Genomic DNA, 23,758 nt, shown 5'->3' with positions numbered 1-23,758 from the left:
AGTGGCTTATTAATCTACTCGTGTAACTTTTTTTCACAGCAGTTTACCGAAATCAGAGAAAGCAAACTGTAGTGTTGAATCAGAGTTGGGGTTTTGCAGGGCAAACATAAGGCAGGTATGGGGTGCACAGTAAATAAGGGTGTTGAGGAAAAGAATTTTGATAAGGAAACAAGTTTCATGCTATATAGAGCTCAGGAAGTGGCTAATAGATGGGGAGAAAACATGGAGGAGGTGAAGGTCAAAGAACCTGGTGGGTTCCATACGGCAAAGAGGGTGGGTGTAATTGCCAGATCTGCAAAGATGCGGGATTTTAGCCATACGGTGGAATATCTTTTTTGTTCATTTGTACACTGCTGCTCTATATTGTATTGCGTCCCTTCATTGTTGGCAGTTGGACAACTATGTATCTAAGACATGCTATGTGCCAGTGCCATGGTGATACCAGTGGGGAGAAGACAGCGATGGTCCTCACTGTGTTGCAGTTTATGGATGGATGTGGCACACACAAGTAGACAATAAATTATACAAAGTCTTGGGCCTTAGGTGTTCTGAGGTGGAGCTGTGTGAGCTGTGTGAGCTTGCCAACAAGATATATTTCCCCCCATATTTTACTTATAGAATTTTTGTTTTGGAAAATGTGTGCCCTTTCTTGTGAACAGGTCTTAATTCTCCTTCTAGAATCTGTCCATCAGAATTTAATGCAGTTATTTTACCATATATTCTGCTGAGTACTTGGGATATAAAGACTAAGAAATAGATTCCATGTGGGTCATTTTAAGCCCCCCTACCCTTTTTTTTTCCTTCTCTGGGCCTTTGATCCATTGGTCATCTTCTGTCTGGTAAGGTAATGTTAGCTTCAGTAATAAAAATCTCCAAAATATATAATGAGTGCATCTCAATTGAATTTCTCACTCATATAAAGCCAAAACTTGGCAGGTACCTTTGATCTAAGCAGTGATTCAAGGACCAGGGATCTTCCATCCCATGGTTCTGCTGTTTTCAACAATGTTTGCCATACTTGATTTACATTTGTGGATGAATGTAGTACTAGGTAATTAACTTAATCTGGCTCTAGGAGTGTAACATGTGACATAGGCTTAGCTAATCATTGCTACTGGTGATTGGTTCAGTACCCAAACAAGCTCAATGAGAGTGAGTCACCTAACTTTCTTTAGAAATAGTGGGGCAGAAGCATTATGTTTTCCTCCCTGGACAAAAATGAAGGCACATTACTCAGGATTTCTACAGTCATCTTGGGACTACAAAGGGTATGTATGAACATGTTGGAGGAGCTGGCTACAATGGAAAACTATTAATGTACAGGACTGCAGTAGCTGCTGAAATTGGGGATCATGATTATGTAGTGGCTTATTAATCTACTCGTGTAACTTTTTTTCACAGCAGTTTACTGAAATCAGAGAAAGCAAACTGTAGTGTTGAATCAGAGTTGGGGTTTTACAGGGCAAGCATAAGGCAGGTATAGGATGCACAGGAAATAAGGGTGTTGGGGAAAAGAAGTTTGATAAGGAAACAAGTTTCATGAAACAAGTTTCATTTCTTCACCTTGAAGAAATCAAGCTGGGAAATGGAGATAAATCAAGCCTTGTTTGAGTGCTGGACCAAGCCTTGCTTGAAGTCATTTCATTTCTTTAGTTAAACTAAATCTATACTATTTTCTGAACATATATGTTAAGGAGAAAATTATGTTTTTTTTTAGGGAATAAACATGTTTGTTAGAAAATATGAGAAGCCAATAAATAAAAGACTCCTTATAATTTAAGCTGGTTTTTAGTTTTTTCTTTTCTTTTCCCTTCCCCTCCTCCCTCCGCACCCCACCCTTCCCCTCCCCTCCCCTCCGCTCCTTCCTTCCTTTTTTCCTTCCTTCCTTCCTTGCTTCCTTCCTTCCTTCCTTCCTTCCTTCCTTCCTTCCTTCCTTCCTTTTCTGTTACTGGCAACAGAGAACATTCTTACTGCTATGTGGAATGCCTGCTATTCCAACTTTGACTACAACCAGCTTTTGACCTCAACAAATTAAAAAATTTTAATTTGCTGTAGATTACATGTTTGTCTTACATATGTATCCATTATGTACATGGAAATATACATTGTGTATATGGCTGGCTACATCATATATAGGAGAGTTTGGAGCAGGAGGCTTAATGGATAGTGGTATGTATTCAGTTTGAAGTCCTCTTGAGGAAAGTGCCACCTTCATTTGTCCTTTTATATTTCCTGGTCAGGGTCTTATGTGTAATGCCACAGTTTTTCCTCTATATTATATAAATCTTGCTCTGATTCCTGCTCACCAAGGCGAGCAGAGAGTACAATACTGGTAATTTTTCACCTTATCTTTTTTATCACTAAAATTTAAAATAGTCCTAAGGCTACAGGGGTCCTGGAAACAAATCCCTCAATCTGTATTTACCTGTTCCCTGATTCTTCTAATGCTGCTTAGGTGATGGTCTTCGGCCCCCTCTTTGGCGCTATGGTACTGTTTAAGACGATGTTGGTTTGCAACCTTGGGAATTTCTCAGGTAAAATCTGACACTGGCCCCCACCCATAGAGGGCAAGGAGAGACTGAAGAAAGAGTCAGGCACCTCCCGGTTGGGAGGTGGTGGTTTTAATAAGCAAGAGAACATATATGAGGCTTGCCTTCGGTGGCCATAAGACAAGTAGATCTTTGCACTTGCCCACTACAATCTTAAAATTCGTATAGAGGTCTCAACGGAGTTCAGTCACTTATACCATCTGGACAGTTGCAACAACTCATTGCTCTCTCAATACTGCATTGTTAAAAACAGCTCCCATGGTGGGAGTGGTGGGTAGAACGAGCATTCCAATAACAGGGGAAGGGGTCAGGAGCCTCCGATTGCCTAGGTCTGGCTTGAGGGCCACCTGATCATCATGTCCTCTCGATGATATCCTCCAACAGTTGTCTGGGTCCTGCCCAGGTTGTTGTGTTCCTAATGGAGGTTGGTGGCTGCCCTACTGGCCTTATGCCCTAGGGGCTAACTCAGTCTCCTTACCTGACTTTCAGTGCCATGACCCTTGATATTGGCTTTCACCACCATCCATTAAATCAAATCCAAATGATGTTCTGCCACCTTGGAGGCCTAAATCTTCGTATCCTCCATGAACCTAGAAGCCCTTGCTCTATCGAATCCCTTGCTTTAACAAATTCCCAGGAGTAGGGCTACCCCCATCTCTTGCGTGGAAGTACAGACTCTTCTTCTTTGCCTCTGAGATTGCTTAGTTTATTTCTTTGTTCAAGGCTTCCTTGTGAGAACCGCACTTGAACAAAAGGTACCCAGAACACAGGATAAAAGTCTGGTTGTGAGGTAGAAAGGAAATATTCCTTTTTATTTTGCCGATGAGAACACAGCAGCAAAAATCCCCCCAAGAAACCAAGCAGTTTCTCCATACTTCTCCCTATTACACTTGCCTCTTTTTATTTTCCACTACATATGCGGGGTCATCATATATTTTTAAATATGCTTTTAGATCATTAATCTTGCTAGAATTTTATAACATCTTACTGGCCTTAAACCCACTGTATTTCCAGGAAAGATTCTGAGGTTTTAGGGTATTTCAGTTGACTTTAACCAGCATTTGTAACAGCCAGTCCTTGTGTCTTCCAACACCTCTATAGGCTTGTGTACCATCTTAATGCTTCTGCTTGTTCTAAGATTCATTTTCCAATTACCTTGACCTTATCAAAGGTGATGGTCCATACAGTCCAAGACAAATTTTATTAATATAAATATACACTCATATTCATAAATATATCTATGGTTAAAATAAAAGTCACTTATGACCTTGTCGGGAATGTACCCACCTTCTCAGTGATGCCCTTTTACTCTTGTTGACCTATAGGACTGTCTTCACTCAGTTATTTACTGAAACTCCTCTAAAGGAAAGTGTGATAAAATTTTGAATTCTGTGATCTACAGAGAAGGTGGCATATAATTTATTACCCAAACCAGTACACTTAAGAAATGAAGGGGGCATTCTGAATAATTATGTCAGGACAACAGTTATAAGCCACTGTTGTCCCAGGCAGACCAAATATATGGTCATATTATAGGGCAGAGACAACACATTTTCGTGTGAACATCCTCAGGTAACACTGAGGTTCCTGATCTGATTAGCTTGATGAGAAGTCACTTACGCCAGCAGCCAACTGATGGCAATCTATGCATATGTGTTTCTAGCAATAGGATGGACACCCAGTGAGTTAACCTTGAAGTAACTTATGGGGAATTTTTTAATGTGATTTGACTGAACATTGGAGCCACACCAGTGGTGTCCTTCATATATTGCAACACTTTTATTATGCGTCACAAGTGAATTTCAGGCCATGTTAACCTGCCATTTTGTTCTAATGACTCTAATGACTGAAATTAGTGCCAGACAATGAGCTTGGCAATGACAGCATAAATGGTACTGTCACATTTCCCTTTTTACTAACTTTGTGTTATTTCAGCCAGTGCACAGTTAATCTACTATGTTTTATTTGCAAAGCACTCTTCAATCGCCAGCATTATGATTTGACTTTTAAAGTGCATCCATTAGTAATTTTTTTGACATATGCATATGTTAAGAAGGAAATTCACATTTAAATTTTCAAGGAACTCTAATTGCTGGTCTTTGCTGTTCTTCAGTCTACACTGCTGAACTAAATAATCTTAGTTTGAAGCTGAAAGGACTTGAAGCTAAGGGAACCTTGAACAAAGAGAGCCCATGAGCCTGAGATAAGATCACATTTTCATTAATCACCCAAATAATGATGGACTTCAAACACCTTTCTACCTTGCTCTCAGCTGTATCTCTAGTACCTAGAACCATGGCTGACATGTCATCAGAACACATTCAATATTTTGCTCAACAAATGAATAATATTCTTTACAGTTTGCTTTATGATATTTATGGCATGAGTGTTTTACTTTCAAGCATTCTGTGCTTAATATCTATTTATCATATTCCTGACAACGTATTGTGTGGAGACTTGCAGATCTCTGGTTTTCCATAACTATTGATTCAGTTAATCAGCAAGTTCTGTGAAGTTGTAATTTGCTCTGCTAGTATTGTTTGCTTCAGTAAAGAGTTTTCCATGTTCTTCTTCCCTTGACTTTCAGATTTGCCCTTTGCGTCTCTTGCACAGGCCAAGAAACCAGATGATGTAACCAAATCTTCTTTTTTTTGCTCTATTTAAAGTTTTGGCTAGCATAATGTTTCTGGTTTCCAAATGAAACCTAAAGTGCTATTTTAATAAAAGTGAGGTACAAGAAAATCTTAGTAATTAAATCTTAAAAGATTTTTTCCTATCCTCAGTAACCTACATGAGAGCTACTGTCTATCCCTAGAGAGACAATTTCCAGATGGAAATATGTATATCTTTTTCATAGCCTTGACATATCACGAATAAAAAGGGAATATTTTCTCTGGTGAGAAATTCTATTATAGGATTTAAGGCCTACTTTATTTTAATTGTAATTTATATGTGTGTATCATCTCCCTTATCATTATTTAGATAACTTTCTCAGGAATGGAAATAAGCCTAGTAGACAAAGTTGATCTTAGGAGAAGCCAGGGTGACCTACGTTCATTTGTTTCTTACTCCCATGGTTTGTCATCTCTCTCAATTTTCAGGATAGTAATGCTCTCATTTCTCTTCTCTACTGAAATGTTTCTGTATTAATTCTGATATTAGTAATGTTTTTTTAGTATTCATCTATACATGTTTTCCCTCCTTGAAATATTTGCATTTTAAATTCTTTCTTATCTTAGCATTTATCTATGTAAATGGAATTTTAGGCATCAGGGTGGAAATATCCTTTTGCTGGGAGCCACACCAAGCTCCGTGACACATGTACATCCTGCCCCCCCCCCCCCCCCCCATCTGACCCCTTCAACCCACACACACTTATGCACAGGCCTGTATGCAAGTGTGGATGTTTTAGCTGAGAGTGAGGGTATGTCGTCTGGATCTTATGGCAGACACCATATTTTTCCGTTTAAGTTTTCATATACCTTCAACAATTGGATCTGCCTCAGTTTTGTTGTCTGGTCAGTACTGGGGGTGGGCTTATGGAAGCAAAAGGGAATTATGTGGAACTTACACAATGTCTCTACCATTTGCCCGAAGTAGCTTCAGTATACAGGAAACCAAAGACACATTAGTGAAATAGAAAAGAGGTGTCAGCGCTCTAATTCCTCTTGTTTTCAGGGCAGCATCATGAACGATCTCTGAACTATCCTCGAGTCTCATGTTAGTATTATTTGCTCCAGGATGATACGGGGACTGTCTTGAACTTCATCTGTGATCATTTATTGACCAAAGACAGAAAGGACATTAGTAGAGTGGTTTGACCCATAAGGCAATTCTATGGCAAAGATCTCAGAAAATAGTGAGATAAGAGATTCAGTAAAAGAAAGCAAAGCTGTGTGAATTGTGAGTCATGATGGACACTGATTTCTCATAATATCTTATATTGCAGGTCAGTTGCTCCGGTTAAAAATGTTTCGAGAGGATCATGGGTCATGGATGACAATGTTCTTCAGCACAATTCTGTTTCTCTTCATATTTTCTCACATATACAACACGATTCTTCTAATGGATGGGAACATGGGGTAGGTTATCTTTCCCCTTTCTACTGTGGTGAGTGTTATGTTTGAAACTCTTAAAAATTCAAAGGGAATTTTTTAGTTCATAGTAGCCTAACTCTTCACAAATATTCTACTGTAAATAAAGATAATCTGTGCATTTTTCTTACTTAAAGCATTTAGACTCTTTTCTCCAAGGAGCTTATAGCGTTCTGCGATACTTGTGTTCTTTCTACTTGAGGACTTCTCTGCGGGGTAGTTTGAGGGCAGGTAATAATTGCAGTAAAACCACAGAGAGTATGAGAATCCGGAAATCTTACTGACTTGTTTATCTCACAGTTAGTAAAGCTGGGATAAGATGAAGGTCTCCAGATTTGCAGTTTCATTGCTCTGCAATGCCTGGTTAAATAAAAGTATCTGATACTGGTGGCATTTTTTTTTTTTAACTCTCTTGATAGTTCCAACAGAGAGACCTTTGTTATAAATGGGCCATTTTAAAAGTGGGCCACCCTGTATTAAATGCAGGGTTGTGATCTATACTTATCAAATCACTGATCAAATCACTGTGGCATGAAGAGGTGCTAACTAGGAGATTGTAGGGGTTTTTTTGTTATTATTATTATTTTTTTTTTTGGTAACTTTCTTCAATTCTTGATTTGCTCTTGGTAAGTTTTAAGAACAGAATACAAGGAGAATGGCTTAGCTTAGAGCACTAAGAATTAGATTCCTGACAAGAATAAACCACTTTAGATATTGTTGTATACTGACATAGTTCCTAAGGAATGCTTCCATCTATTCTGCCCAGTAGATTGGAAAGCTAGGTGATATCGTTTTCTTCTAAATGTAGGCTAGGCAAGATTGTCGACCAGTTCTGGAAAGCAATTGTTTTGATGTTATGTATAGATTCTAGCCAGCACTGTTCACTGCTAAGAGGGATAGCTCAATTAAAATTTTATTGTTTTTCCCCCACCATTAAAGAAAATGAATAGTAAAGGGATAAATTCAGGCATGTGATATTTAGATCAAATGTTCAGGCTTTAAGAAGTTACTGACAAGCTTGGGGTGCCTGGGTGGCTCAGTCATTAAGCATCTGCCTTCGGCTCAGGTCATGATCTCAGGGTCCTGGGATCGAGCCCCACGTCGGGTTCCCTGCTCAGCGGAGAGCCTGCTTCTCTCTCTCCCTCTGCCTGCCACTCTGCCTACTTGTACTCTCTATCTCTCTGTCAAATAAATAAAAAAATCTTAAAAAAAAAAAAAAAGAAGTTACTGACAAGCTTTGTTTGTGATTATTTCTTGGGTTTCAAATAATGCCCTTTCCTGGGTCTCTTTTTAAATGGTGGCGTTCCAGACTCTAACTCGGGCCCGTCAGGAGAAGCCTCAGCCTTAGCGCATGCCTGTATTAATGCAACGGCTAACGGTCCTCTTGGAATTACCCAACACAACCAGAAGTCTGTCAGAGAGGTGTTGTGCACACAGCACTGGGGCCAGAAGAGGAAGGGAGCCATAAAAAACTTACATTTTTTTAAGCACTTGCTGAAGATAATATGTCAAAATAGTATATATAGCTTCTGTTTGGAAGTTGATTTCCTCTCTAATTCTTTTTTTATTCTTTTTATTTTATGGAGCTACTGAGGTCTTTGCTAACCGGAAGTTATTTATTCTGAGGAAAGAAGCAGATTTAAAAGTAATAAACTAAATGCAATAATAGGTCATCCCTGGCACACTGTAGAGCACTCAATAGCTAATAATAAAACCAATCTTACAGAGGGTTAACAGTTCTTAAGCACTCAGTACCAGTACTCAGTTAAACCTCACAATGACCCTGCGCAATAGGTGTTTTTATTATCTCCATTTTACAGATCAGGAAACTGAGGACCAGGGATGTCCTGTCACTTGTCTAAAGTTACATTATAATTCAGTCTCTACTTTAGACGTTAAACAAGGAGTTGAGCGATTAAGTAGTGAATTCTGGTAATACCTCCTGCTGTCAGGCTGGTACAGAGTTGATTGCTGATTGATTCTGATGCTCAATCACTGTAAGTCTATTAGTCTTTCTTTGTATTTTTATCTTTCAAGCTGTGTTTGAAAATTGAAAGAAGTAGGCGGTATATGCAGGAAATAAGAATTTATGGGTGTCTGTCTTAACTAAAATTGAAAGTGATTCTTTTTTATTTTCAGACTAAATACAGTATTCCATATTCTGACTAACTCTTGAACTCTTCACCAATATGCCTCATCCTTGTTCAGAAGGACATTTTCATGGGGTCACTTTTTAATTTTTTTTTTTTAATCCAAAGCAAGGGACAAGTGGTTTAGTTTTGCTAATAAAAAATTAAATTACTATTTATAAAAGACATATTACCAATTTTAATTACACATGCCATTTGAACTAGTGAGTACTTTAAGGTTAGAATGTAAATTGGAGGAAAATCAGGTGGTAGGGAAAATGAATACAACTGTGCTTTTGGGGTTCTCTAGGAGACACCATGTTATCTGAAGCATTGCCTCATCCTTTGTAAGGCAGGGAATGATGGAGCCAGAGGCTGTGGAAAGAATAGGCATGTGGATATCATGATTGACTAGTTTCGTGACTGTGGATTGCTGGTGGTAGAGGGGAATCCTGGATTATTTACAATGAATTTGATTGGCATTGAGGATTCCAATGTGTCCTGGTTTGTGGCTCTTTTAGGATTTCAAAGAGAATTCCCTAGAATGATTTGCTTTTTTCCCCAATTTTAGGATTGGTTGTAAATTTAGGTTCAGCTAGAGTCCTTTGATCCCTCCTTATAGAGAACAAAAACCCTAGGTTTGTCTGAATGAACCTTAAGAGTTTTAGCCAGAACTGACTTGATAAGAGTCAAGTTGGCTGCTCCTGGTGTTCTCACTGGAGTGAGAAACATGAAACCATTTTCTTCCACAGTGATGGGACTTGCCTTGGTTAAAAATGATTCTAAATGACTCCCTCCACCCCCAGGTTTTTCTTTTTCTTTCTTTTTTTTTTCTCCCTGTTCAACTAGGTATCTTAAGGCCAATCTATTTAGAAATCTGTTTGGCAGAAATAAAGAGAGATGTGCTTCAGAGTCCATGGTGAGGTCTTTACTGACCCGAAACTGAGCAAGTCTAGGGCTGGGAAGAGTTTTTACCCTTTGTGACATCATCTTTCCGAAGAACTTCTTAGTCATGGAATTTTCACAGCATTCAGAGTGTAAAGCTCTAGTTTAGGAAGAGTTTGCCTGGCCTTCTCAAATATCTAAATTCCCCAAAGAATAATATGTATAACGTGTAAGGAATGAAATGGTAGGAAAGCAAAGCGTGCAGTCTCGTTATATTCGTAAAACGATTCTGAAAATAGCCACTTGATGGCAGCAGAGGGCATGTTTTCAGTGCGGATTGCCTGGACCTGTCAAAGGCAGGTTTTCTCTGAAGAGAATCTTGCTCCTTTTGAATTTCTGAAACTTGGGTTGAAATATTTGCCTTCCTAATTGTTAATGGACTTTTTGAATAAATCCACCTAGTGATCTTTATAATAAGCACTTATGATGTGCTTGGCCCCTTTTTATGTTCTTAAACAAGTTTAAATAATAGTATATATAAACACATATATGCACACATATATATCTATATGCTTATAGACTTATTCTGATATTACAAGGATAAATATTGTATTTAGCATGGAGGAGATCAGACACTTGACAAACATAAAATTTCTTCTGTGAACTGGAATAAGTTTCCAAAGAGTACATCTTACTTAGGGCAGAATATGAAGAAGCTGATGTTTTCTAGGGTTAATGATAAAGAACGTTTTATTTTTTCTAATATACAGCCTTTTCCAGAGAAGTGTTACAAATATTAATTAATACATCGATATGTGTTAGGTGTTGCAGAGACAAAAATTGAGAAATGAGACAAAGTGATTCAGGCAATTTTGAAAATAAGTATTAATATTCATATTCAGAACCTGGGAAAAAATGATGGTACAAATTAGGTGATGGGTGTAATGAAAATGGAATAGATTGTCTCTCTCTTCTGTTTTGTTTTAGTAAGTAAGAACTTATGTGGAGCACTCATTAAATGTCTGGGTGTGATGAACACACTCTGAGTATGCTATAAGGGTGATTGGCTTAGGGGAGGTGACAGGAGGGAATATTTAAAATAGACACTTTCCAGGGATGCCTGGGTGGCTCAGTCCATTAAGTATGTGCCTTCAGCTCAGGTCATGATCCCAGGGTCCTGAGATCAAGTTCCGCATCAGGCTCCCTGCTCAGCGGGGAGTCTGCTTCTCCCTCTGCCTGCCGCTCTCCCTGCTTGTGCTCTCTCTCTCTGACAAATGAGTAAAATCTTTAAAAATAATAATAAAATAAAATAGACACTTTCTATGGGGCACCTGGATGGCTCCGTCAGTTAAGAGTCTGCCTTCCGCTCAGGTCATGATCCCAGGGTCCTGGGATCAACCCCTCCTTGGACTCCCTGCTTAGCTGAGAGTCTGCTTCTCTCTCTCTCTCTCCCCCCCGTCCCTCCCCCTGCTTGTGCTTTCTCCTTCTCTCTCTCAAATAAATAAAATCTTAAAAAAATAAAATATTCCCTACAATCTAAAATGCATGGCTTTTATGTACAGAGAGGGCAGCAATAGCAAGCAAGGACGAATAGGAAATATCAACAAGCAAGAGACTGGCATAGACTTGTCCATAGGCTGGAAGAAATTGTCCAGACTCTAATGGTTCCTCAGGTGTGTGTGCACAGCTGCCCTAGATCTTACCCCCCATACTCTTACCTCATTTTGTAATGAATGACTGTTAATCTGGTCCATCCGTGCGTCCACGTGTTGTATCAGAAAAGACTCTGATTTATAGTTTCAGTTTCTGTTGCCAGAGGTATAGGTTCCAGCCCATTATTTCTCCCAAAGCTGAGTTACACTTTAATTGAAAAATTCAGGGTGGAATTTCACTCCAGGCAGTACTTTTTTCTTTCCTAAGTTCATTATTTTTAAAACCTGCACTAATGCTTTCAGATTCCTTACTCAAACTTTTTTTTTTTCTCTTTTTAGTCACTACTGATCTAGAAGTAGCAGCCCTGGTTCATCGTGTGTTTTTTTTGTTTTTTTGTTTTTTTCCCGTTAAGAGACATGGTTTTCACTTGCTACTGCTCTTCAAGTACAAAGTTGACCTGCTACCGTTGTTTACACTGGTAGCTACATGCTGAGGAAGGAATGTTTCTGTGTGTGTTTCTTTGATTTTAAAGGCGATTTAGAGGTGGGAAATGGCAAGAAAAAAAATCCAAATAGTCTTTAGTAATGTTAAACTATACAGTTTTTGTATGACCGAAACTAACCAAATTACAGGAAGCCTGCAAGTACTTGAGTCAATAGCTGAAAAGCTTGATTGGCTGCTAATACAAGGCTGAATGCAAATTCTGCTGGAGTGGTGCTTTAAATAATTTGTTGGCTTCATTCTTAATTAGGCTAAACATTGACTTGCTTGTACGATTAATTCACAATAATAATACAATTAATTACTAAGGCTGGGAGTAAGGGGCCAGGCTGGTTGCTGAGAATGGGCTGGTGAGAAGAAAAGCTGGAAATGAATGGCTGAGTCTGGTCAAGGGCGCCGACTCAGTGGGGTGCTGGAGGGGGGGAGGCAGGTTTGGTGAGAGAGGGGGAGGGAGAGAAAGGGAAGGAGAATAGGAGGGGGAGGGTCAGGGCAGAGGAGACGGAGACTTATTCAGCCTGAAGCTCTATAGCTGTAGGGCCTAGTTGCTGCTTTTATTTTTTTATTTTTTAAAATTATTTTAATTCAATTAATTGACATATAATGTATTATTAGTTTCAGAGGTAGAGGTCTGTGATTCATCAGTCTTATATAATACCCAGTGCTCCTTACAACACATACCCTCCCCAGTGCCATCACCCAGTTACCCCATCCCTCTACCCCCATCCCCTCCAGCAACCCTTAGTTTATTTCCTATGATTAAGAGTCTCTTATGGTTTGTTTCCCTCTCTGGTTTCATCGTGTTTTAGTTTGCTGCTTTTAATACTATTGGTTTCACATTACTTGGTTTTGATAGTATAAACGTAAAATAGCACAGCCTACTCAAGTTATCACAAGTTTACTGTTAGTGTAGTCTGAATTGATGAAGTTTTAAAACATTAATGAAAAACGCAATCAATGTTGCATTATTATATGTCCAGAATTGACATTGTTTTGACACATTTAAGATGAGTGTGTTCCGTGAGCACTGTTTTTAGTTATTTATTCCAACTCCCTCATTACATAGCTTGATGTAGGAAGACGATGTTAGGGTTCGAAGCCGATGGCCAAGAAAGAATTTTTGAGACATCTTTGGTGCAAAAAGGTGATTTTATTAAACCACGGGGACGGGACCCGTGGGCAGGAAGAGCTGCACCGGGGTCATGAGGAGTGGCCTGTTATATGCTTTCAACTTGTGAGGGGGTTAGGGATAGCGTAAGTCTCTAAGGAATTTTGGAAGCAAGGTTTCCAGGACCTTCAGCGGGCTAGCTATTGTTGGGAAAAGGTCATTTATTACTGTCTAATAAAACCTTAGTCGTGAGACCCTGCAGATGTATATCGGTGGGCCATCTGCTTGGGGGATGATTGCCAACACGTATCTTGGGGGGTTTAGAGATAAAGGAAGTTTCCAAAGGAATTTTTATATGTTAAAGTAGATTTACAGGATTCTGGGGAGCGGGGGAGGTCAGGCTAGGATTGCCTTTTGCCCTTAGCAAAGTATTAACATCGAAGCAGTTGAGTCCCTAGAGGAATGCCACTCTGCCTATTTCAAGGACTTGTCGGTGGGCTCTAGGTAGTAAGGAAATTTAATAATTCTTCTCCTGCCTTTGTTTCCCACATCATAGCTTATCAGCTTGTTACAGGAGGAACCAATTCTGATCCAGGAATCAGAATACCTGGATTTTAGCCCCATCTTAGCCACTCACTGGCAAAAATAACTTGGAGAAGTTAGACTGTTTCTCATTTTTAAGATATGAGTTGTTGTTATAAGGTTGTTAGTAGATTTACTATTATCAGCCTCATCATCATTATTATTACTCTTAGGGAAATGCATGCTTCTAAGGTAGAGACACAAACTAACCTTAATCTTGGTTGCCATCGGCTTTGTTTTGTATGAAAGGCGAAATGATGTAATAGAAATAGCATGGACTTTCATCCTGACACTCTTTTGCGATGTGACCCTAGGTGAACTTCACTTTCTGAACCTCACTTCCACTGATGTAAAATGGGGATGTTAGTACTACTTTAGGGTTGCTGTGGCAATCACAGAAAAACAATGTGTGCTTAGCAGTTGACATGGTGCCACCATATAATGAGCCCCCAGTAAGTGTTAGTTGCTTTTATAATAATAGAATATATATTTTAGTTTCTCAAGGACTTTAGCTCTCAATAAATATTAATTGTTGTAATAATAACAATAAGTACTTTGGTCAATATAATGAAATGAAATAATTTATGTTAATGATTATCATTCAACTATGATGATAATTATCAATTTTATGCAAAATGCCCCAATAAATGCCTAGCACCAGTAGGCCTTCAATAAATGTTAATTTCTTATGCCATAATATATCATAATCTTAAATATACTTGAATTACAGAGTCAAATTAATATATGGAATACACAGCACCCAGTTCAAAGTCTATGAATGCATCTTTATGAATATACATAAACTGTTCCTGATTTTATTTTTCATCAACGAAAAGCAAATATAGAGAGCAAATATATTTCATTAGGATTCAGAGGAGGAAATCAAACATAATATTAAGTCACCAAATGATTATCTGCTAAGTTTGACTTTTTTTGAAAAGAGGGAACATTTGGTGGAATTAGGGATAATATCATGGGAATTAATGATGTGGTGGTCATGCCTGTGTCCTTGTGTGTGAGTATCCATTACTAGAGACTATGTAATAATGAACATTTTAAATTTCTATCTCGATTCCTTTCTCCCAGTGGTGAATGTGTAGGAAATAATTACTTTCCAGGCATGAAAATGTGTATTGATAGCCTGAGGCTTAAGGTTTATCATAAGTTATATAGTTTAATGTAATAAATTAATAAGAGAGACCCAGCGTGAGCAGAGAAAGCAACCTTTCTGTGATAAGTCATCCTCTTTGCAACCCATATTAAGCCCATCGTTATTCTTGAGGGATTGTTGAAAACCAGTAAATAGACTTCTGTGAATGAAATCCTTCATCATTCAAATGGTTCCCTGTCAAGCGAGCATCACTTGCAGCACAGTTGTGAACCTTACTCCAGCTGCTCAGTCAGGAATGTCCACAACTTCTTCTACTCTTGCGTTAAAGGCAGGAGGATAATGCCTTTTTTGGGGGTAGAGATAAGGGACTTGCTTGTGTTTTCGTCAAGGAGAGAATCACATTGGAAGGTTAACTTTCTTTCTTTTTTTTTTTTTAAGATTATTTATTTATTTATTTGAGAGAGAGTGAGAGCGAGAGAGATCACAGAGGGAAAGGGAGAAGCAGGCTCCCTGCTGAGCAGGGAGCATGATGTGGGGCTTGATCCCAGGACCCTGAGATCCCAGGGCCCTTTTTCCCAGCCTCCTAAATCTTGTGTACAATGTGAGGGAATTTATGGACTCCATGTTAAAAGCTACTGAAGTTGGTATCTCAGAATTAGAATACAAAACAGGAGGCTCCAATGGTAAGATCTTTTTTTTTCTTTTTTTTTTTCAAGATTTTATTTATTTATTTGAGAGAGAGAGAATGAGAGACAGCGAGCACGAGACGGAAGAGGGTCAGAGGGAGAAGCAGACCCCCAGCCGAGCAGGGAGCCCGATGTGGGACTCGATCCCGGGACTCCAGGATCATGACCCGAGCCGAAGGCAGTTGCTTAAGCACTGAGCCACCCAGGCGCCCCTCCAACAGTAAGATCTTAAAACTAAGATACGTCAGTCAGGATAGGTTAGAGTCTGCTTTGTAACAAATCCAAAAATTTCAATGGCTTAAGACAACAAAAGTTATTTTTTGGTCACACTACATTTCGTTGTGAGTCAGCTGGAGGGCTTTGCTTCATCCTCCTCCTTCTGAGACCATGATTGAAATAGTAGCTACGTTATAATGTTGCTAGTTGCTCCCTAGGTCTCAGGGAAGTAATTCAACATTCTGCCTGGAAGTGATGTAACTTCTGCTCACAACTTTGATGAGAACTACTTATTTGGCCCCAACCAAGCACAAGAGGGCTGGGAACAGCAGTCATCCCATGTACCTGGAATAACACCACTGACTACCACATGTGACCACTCCTACCTCAACTAGGAAGTGTCTTTCTTCCTACGAATGGGATATATAAAATGATTTTTACAAGATCACTGTAACTATGATCTGACAGAAAAGGAATTCATGAATCTCACATGAAAATCTAATTCATATTCAGTTGTATATTGTGATGATATCAGATGGCCAATCAGGTCATTAAATGTGCAATAATTGATCAGAGGAGAAATCTATTTGCTAGTAGGAAGGAACGGTTTCAAGGTATCATTGGATCAATTGGTAGCTAGCATGCACTGGTTCAGTTCTTGTGTACCTCTAGTATACATTTGGATTTGGTGAATACATCCATGCTGATTGGTGCTTCTCATGCCATGTCTGTTTGCAACACTTTGAATGTCATCCCTGATTATTGGAAATAAATGAGTTGAGTTAGTGAATTTAGGAGAAAAGACATAGGACAGTGGGGCCTTATGAAGATAGGGGTAAATGTATAATAAGCCAGAGGAATTATGAAATGTTTTGCCTTCTTCTGTCTACAGAATTAAGGTAAGTCAAGAACACATTTGGAATTTGATCAATTAGAATAGAGGATCCAACTGAGGCTGAACTTATGCACGCCTCCTGGTTGCCCTGGCAACAGGCCCCCTTTCCATGTTAGTAATATTATAGTGTGAGTGAAGAAATAATTGGAGGTAGGGAAATATGTGTTCAAGTCAACTCGTACTTCTGGGAAAGTTAGGGAGGAGTTTGCTGAAGGCAAAGGATGAGGTCATGAGAGGGGAAGAATTTGAATTAAAAAAAATATAATAATAATTAAATTAAGCCTGAGCCTGAAAGCTTCTGGGCATAGCACTGCACCTAGTAGCAATGTTTCTTCCCTGACATTGGTTGAAGGCAGAGTAGATAGTAAATCACATGGTTGCATATCTACGTTATCTCTTCCATTGTAGTCCAGGAAAAGCACTGTACTGGGAGATTGTGACCTGTATAATTGGCTTGGGATTGGAGCCATCTGCTATGCGGATTGCTCTGCCGGCTCTTACAGCTAGCCGGGAAGTTCTCATTTGCCCAGAAGGGTCAAGAGGGAGTCAAAACAGGCTTGCCCATATTTTTCCTGTGAATTTAGCTTATTTGTTTTTAATGTCCTTAGGTGTATTTTATCCTTGCCAAATATATCTTTCAAATTCTGCTCAATAGTCTGAGCCTTTTCTGCTTTTATTAAATACATGTCACATTTGCACCAATGCTTAGAGAATGGAGAGATTGGGAAGAGTTAGCAATGAGCGCTTCCTCATTTAGTGCTGCTTTGTCCTTCTCTGAACCCTTTCCACTAGCAAACGTGCTCTCTTGATTCCACTCCCTTTAGCTTCCAGAACAAATCCCAAAAAAGCCAGAGTAGAAATAAAGAAGAAAACCACAAAGTATTACCTAAAAGTAGGATGATTTTGTAATTCATTATCCAAACCAGGACCCTTTTGAAAATGAAAAGGAGTGCTATTAATAATAGGAGACAAGGCATAAACTGTGATGTCCTGTGCTATTTGAAACATGTAGTTGACCCACCTAAAATAAGTAGGAGAGAATAGAGAGACTGTGAGGGAAAGAGGATCATCTGGGAATCTGGAAGAAAGATTTGGCCTTGATGCACACAGACTATTCCTGGACAGTTGTAACTAACTTGTAGCCAGGTTCAGTGTCTGATAGGACCATGAGATTGTTTTAAGATAAAGGATCTCATTGTCCTTTTTCCAGGAATAACTTGTATCAGGTTAGAATGTAGTAAGAATGAGTTCCTAGGCAAAAAATAAAGTTTTAGAAATCCATATTCAGGAAAGGGCTTCATGATTGACCAAAGAGTGGTTAAGGACTGACTGACCAAGTGAATTCCATTTTCTGCTCCCATGACTATTTTAAGAAAATAAGTTCCATTGTGCTTAAGGCAAACCTATCAAGCTCCATTGTTTTCCACTCAGATCCCAATTGGAATAAAGAGGAATCCCTGTTATAGGAGAAAATGACTATAACTGTGTGTAGTGGGCAGCCTCTGATGTGGTCCCGATGTTCCCTGCTTCTGGGTTTCAGGCCCTTGTGCTCCTTTCTCCTTGAGTGTGGGTTGAACCAAGTGGTTAGCTGTTAGTGAATAAAATATAGTAAAGTGATGGGATATTATTTCTTTTCTTCCTTCCTTTGTTTTTTTTTTTTTTTTGAGAGAGAGCGAGAGCGAGAGGGGGGGAGGGGGTGTGCGAGGGGGGGGGGGGGGGGGAAGACGGAGAGCGAGAATCTTAAGCAGGCTCCATGCCCAGTGCAGAGCCCAATGTGGGGCTCTATCTCATGACCCTGAGATCATGACCTGAACTGAAATCAAGAGCCGACACTCAACTGACTGAGCCACCCAGGCGCCTCAATGGATTATTATTTCTAAGATTAGGCTTCTGTCTTGCTTCCCTTTTTCCTCTGTCTCTGTCTCTCTCTGTCTGTATCTCTCTCTCTCAGAGTCCTTACTCTGGGGAAGCAAAATTACCACACTGAGAGTAGTCTTATGGAGAGCTCCATGTGGCAAGGAACTGTGTCCAGACAATAGCCCGCAAGGACCTGAGACCTGCCAGCAGTCATGTGAGTGAGTTTGCAAGCCAGTCCTCCCCAAATCAAGCCTCGAGAAGACCGTAGCTTCTGCCCATATGGTGACTATAGCCTGTGACCTGGCCTCTGAGCCAGAGGACACAGTTAAACTGTGTTCAGATTCCTGACCCACAGAAACTGTGAGATATAAATGTTTGCTGTTATAAACTGCTACATTTGGGGACAATTTATTCCTCAGCAGTAAATAATTAATGCACTGTATTTAAATAGTGGGTTCTATGTGATGAAAAGCTCAGAAAGAAAAATACACACACACACACACACACACATCCAGAATGGCCACAAAACAAATTCCCTTTGTATGCTATGTAGTAGGAGTTTTTCCTATGCTCTTCTCCATTCTCTGCAGGAATTTTATTTTCTGCTCCATGTTTTTTCTGGAAATCTTCCATGTTGATGGTGGGGAAAATTTAAAGCTGTTCCCTAGAATATTAGCACGTAATCAACAGAGAACTCAGTCTCAGGCTGAGAGACCATATATTGCATTATACAATGGATATTTGGGGGAAGCACTCCTGCTCTTTCTTATGAAAACCAGAAGGAAAATTTTCCTGGGAGTTTTCATAAAGAGGACCCTCTAAAATGTAGAGAAGAACATCCTTAAAGACGTTCCTAACAAATCCTAACAGTAAATGTAAAAATGAATTTTAATGAGCCATTTCTTTTCAAGTCTGTCAATATGGTTTTTACTTCTAGTCCTAATGACTAATCTAATTGTAGGTAGGACACCCAAGTAAAACTTACTAGTTTTCAAGGAGAATGTCTTGTATATTTGACCTTTTCAACAACAGCAAGCATCACACCAAAGGCATTTGTCAAATTTCTTCTGCAGATTGTTGGTTGTCTTTTAAGGATGGTTTAAAGTTCTACCTTGTGACCAAGGAAAACGTAGTTGGCAGGTAATGTCTTAATTTTTTTCTAGGTATAGAATTCTATGATTTTTTTCCTTAAATCTTTTTTTTTTTTTTTTTTTTTTTAGTATTTGTTACAGGAAAGGTAAATATTTAGCTTGAAAAACCTGCTGAAGGAAGATTATGTTCAGGCGACTTCTCATACTATTCTGACTATAGGGGTAGCTAAAACGCTGCCAGATTTTTCAGTTTCTTTCTTTAGCATGGTACAGATTCTTAGAGTCATCAAATTATAGGTGCCATATACCACTTCAATTTAGGAATAATGGCGTAATGCTCTTTTAGTTAGGCATGAGAAAGTACCTGTATTTAAAACTATTTCCAGACTTGGCAGTTTTTACTGCAGCCTGCACATGGGCAAATAATTCTTACTAAAATCACTTAACACTTCCTCATGAGCTGTGTGTGATACACTGATTTATGTGTATATCTTTTTAGTAGGAAATGAGTTTAAATTTTACTTCAGGAAGTAAGAATTACATTGAAAGCAGAAATATAAAAAGATAGGATAAAATCCTTTCAGCTTGTAATGTCACAACATCCCTAATCAAAGAAAGCACAGCAGAGCCATAGGAATGTCCTTTTAGTTTGTAGAATGAAACAAAAAATTCCCTTTAATGTTTCAAAAGAAGGTAGAGCAAGCAAAATATTCCTTGTGATAGACGTCTGTTAGAGTGCAGTGCAGATTTATTATTATCTCTTTAAAAATTAATTTCAAACTGCACCCCCGCCCTCATATCAAATCCTTGGAGGTGTCTGGCGTTCACCTTGTACTTCTTCCATTCTGTCATCTAGCAACGTGGCGATTATCTCTCTCTCACTCACTAAGAGGCTTTAGCACCTGTCTCTGTCTTGCTCTTTGCCACGAGTCTTGACATGATCCTGTGCGGGTCCCAAATCCGCTTGGTCACCTCTGATCTCCTTGTCAAACAACCAGTGGATACCTCTCAGTCTTTATGAGTGACTTGACCTCTCCCTCCAGCACTTGACACTTACTACCATTCCTGCCTTCTTGAAATGCTCCTGTGTTCTTGGTTTCTAATTCCATACACTCCTCACCTCTCTTTATTCTCTTCTCTCACTGTCCTGCTCTTCAGTGTTCTTTGGGCTCTCATCACTCAGGTTTCTAATAGAATTTTCTTATTCTATGCAGGCTCCTTGTATGAGACCCACCTTCCTCTGTTCCCTACCAGTGAATGGCACCGTTACCAACCGGCAGCTAAGGCCAGACACTTTGATATTGTTCATTCTTTCCTGCCCTCCCTTATCTCATACACACAGCAAATCACAAAGGCTCTTTGATTCTACCTGCTAAGGATTTCTCAAATCCATCTACTTAGACCTATCCTTACTGCTCCTCTCCTGTTGTTTCTTCCCTGGATTTCTACAGCAGCTGCCCCTTCTCATTCATTCTCTGTACGGTGGTTTTTCCTCTAACACACAGATAGCCCTGCTTACAAGTCTGCGCTGGATTTTCATGGTCTTCATGATAAAGTCCAGGTTCTTCCCATGGTTTATAAGGCTCTACATAATGTGGCCCCAGCTTACCTCATTATTCTGCTCTTTTGTTCCTTTTGCCAAAAAACTAAGTTCCATCCAAAGTGACCTTCTTTTACTTCTATGAACAGAACCTTTACTTTCTCACCCCTGGGTCTTCAAATAAATTCCTCTACCCAACACACCCCCCCTCATCCCATTGGTTGGTTATCCCCTGGCTAACTCAATCTATTCAGGTCTCTGCTTAGCTACCACTTCCTCTGGGGAAAATTTCCTCATACTTAAAGGTCAGGAAAAATACTCCTTCTATACATACTTGTAATATCATGCATCATCCACATCATAACATTCACCCCATTGCGTTGGAATTGCCTTTTTACCTGTATATATATACAATATATATATATACCTGTATAATATATATACCTGTATAATATATATACCTGTATAATATATATATACCTGTATAATATATATACCTGTATAATATATATACCTGTATAATATATATATACCTGTATAATATATTTTATAATGTATTAATATAATATATTTTATAATATATTAATATAATATATTTTAAGATTTTATTTGAGAGAGGGAGAGCATGAGAGAGCCCAAGCGGTGGAGAGGGAGAAGCAGGCTGAGCATGGAGCGCGGAGCCCGGCGTGGGGGCCCGATCTCAGGCCCCGGGGATCATGACCTGAGCCAAAGTCAGACACTTAATCCACTGAGCCACCCAGGCGCCGCTAACGGTGACATTTTAAACGATACTACAGGGAACCGACAGAATTAACATAATTTTTTTTTTTAAAGATTTTATTTATTTATTTGAGAGAATGAGATAGAGAGAGCATGAGACGGGGGAGGGTCAGAGGGAGAAGCAGACTCCCTGCTGAGCAGGGAGCCCGATGTGGGACTCGATCCCGGGACTCCAGGATCATGACCTGAGCCGAAGGCAGTCTCTTAACCAACTGAGCCACCCAGGCGCCCAGAATTAACATAATTTTAATTGCCTAAATTGCGACCAGAGAATGAGTAACAACGACACACGGGGAGACCTCGCGATGCTTCAGTAGTGCGGTGCCACCGTGCGACATTACCGCTCAAAAAGTAACAGTCCTGCTCACACCTTCGGTAGATGTGTATTTTGAGTTATTTTTCCAGGAGTGATGTAATATCATGCATCATCCACATCATAACATAGAGCTGCCGTGTTTACTGCCCATGTTTTATTTATTTGTTCTTTAGCTTGGGTCTGCCTTTCAGAACTTTTCAGCTCACTTATCATCCCTTGTCAGCATTTCTCCGCAGCAGGGAGTTTACGGAGAGGACGAAACTCTAAAGCGGCTTTACAACCGAAGTTGTTACTCTGAAGTGGTGGATGCATGCTCTTTTGACAACATGAAGGTATTTTTCATTTCCCATCAGTGCCTTAATATCTACAGTCCGAAGGTGCCAGGTGCAGCCTTGGCTGGGCGGAATAAGGTTTCCATTTTGGTTCCTGTGTGGGCTTGAGCTCCCTTGATGGGTGAGCGTTCAGCAGCCGCAGCCGAGGCGCAAACCCGGTGTGCATCAGTAGCCCCTGCCGGCTCTCCGCACTCCAGCCCTGCGAAGGATGTCTGACGGCGGCTGGAGGGTGATGCAACCCTTCCAGTCACGATGTGTTGTTGTTGTTGTTGTTGTTAATTTGTTTTTCTCCATAGACGTGCTGCTTAGCACATTAAAAAGTGCTTACTACTTCGGAGTGTATTTACGACTCTGGAGTGAAACGAGACTGGCTGCCCTTTGCAGGGCACGTACGTTAGAGCAGTGACCTGCGCTTCCTGCTGCGGGGCTTGGCGTTCAGAGCGGCTCAGGCAACCCTGGGTCCTTGGTTCGAGATTAGTTTCCAAGATGGTATCGGTCTTATTGAGATACGTCTTTAGGTGCCCACTCTTTTAAAGGAACCCGCAGGTGAACTTCCTTCACTATTCCTAAATCAAGTTTATGACCCATTTTTATATGCCCAATTTTAGTGACTTTCTTATATTTTATGTAGTGAAGTTTGCTTGAGTGGTGAGACGTCCGAGAGGCTACACAGACAGTTTTGCGTATTTTTTTGGTCAGTTTAGGTATATTAAAAAATTTCTTACGGATTTTACCAGAACTGTACATGACCTAGTCTTTTCCATAGAACCATCCTAGTTGTCAGGCAAAAGAAAGAAGGCCTGGATTAAACTGAATGAAGTGACTTTTACTGTATCCTTCAATCATTTGACTTTAAGCCACAATTGGAAGAGAAAAGTTTCCTTCCTTTGTCATGCGCTGGAGAGATTTGTCTGTGTTGTTCTGTCGGGTTTTTCACAGAGCTGTGACATCTCACTGTCTTTTGATCTCAGCATCTAGAGAAGCCCTGATCGTGCATCGTTAATTGAGCCCCAATATTAGAAACTTTAAGTAAACTTAAGCATTTTAAAATTTGGTTTTATTTAGAAGACTTTGCATTCTATAGGAGAATATCGATATTACTGTTTACTTGAGAGAATAGGTAGCCGGGAATTATTCTTTGGAAAGTGAGTTTTGTGGGGGACTTGCTCTACTTCCGAGTTCTTGATTCTTTATCAGATTTTTAAAAGAGTGCTTAATGATTAAATGCACGTTAGTCTGATATCTGATGATGGAAGAATGCTCCTTTCTGTTCTGTTTGAAGAACAGAATTTCCGTTCTTATTTTTCATTGTCTTCATAATTTACTAATCAAGATGAGCAAAGTTTATGATCTATCCCTTTATCTTACCTTACCTTGTTCTACAAGTACATTTTTGTTGTCTTTCTTCCAGTGATCATGTATTTAATATAACCTCC

General features: G+C 39.6%; 1 protein-coding gene across 5 annotated transcripts in view; it reads left to right on the top strand.

Annotated features, from left to right (window-relative positions):
* TMEM117 (transmembrane protein 117) overlaps positions 1-23,758 on the top strand; it is a 453,511-nt gene that overhangs the window by 78,297 nt on the left and 351,456 nt on the right. For 2 of the 5 annotated variants that reach the window (XM_032420498.1, XM_032420499.1), the window contains one exon: positions 6,499-6,631. In XM_032420498.1, coding sequence (XP_032276389.1) covers positions 6,499-6,631 — 133 coding nt within the window. Of the gene's footprint in view, positions 1-6,498; positions 6,660-23,758 lie in introns of those variants that run through there. The other 3 variants (XM_032420502.1, XM_032420501.1, XM_032420500.1) reach the window with 2 other exon arrangements.

This window comes from Phoca vitulina, unplaced genomic scaffold (genome assembly GCF_004348235.1).
Source record: "Phoca vitulina isolate PV1807 unplaced genomic scaffold, GSC_HSeal_1.0 scaffold23, whole genome shotgun sequence".
Classification (NCBI taxonomy): Eukaryota; Metazoa; Chordata; class Mammalia; order Carnivora; family Phocidae; genus Phoca; species Phoca vitulina.
This window is presented reverse-complemented; position numbering and strand designations above follow the sequence as displayed.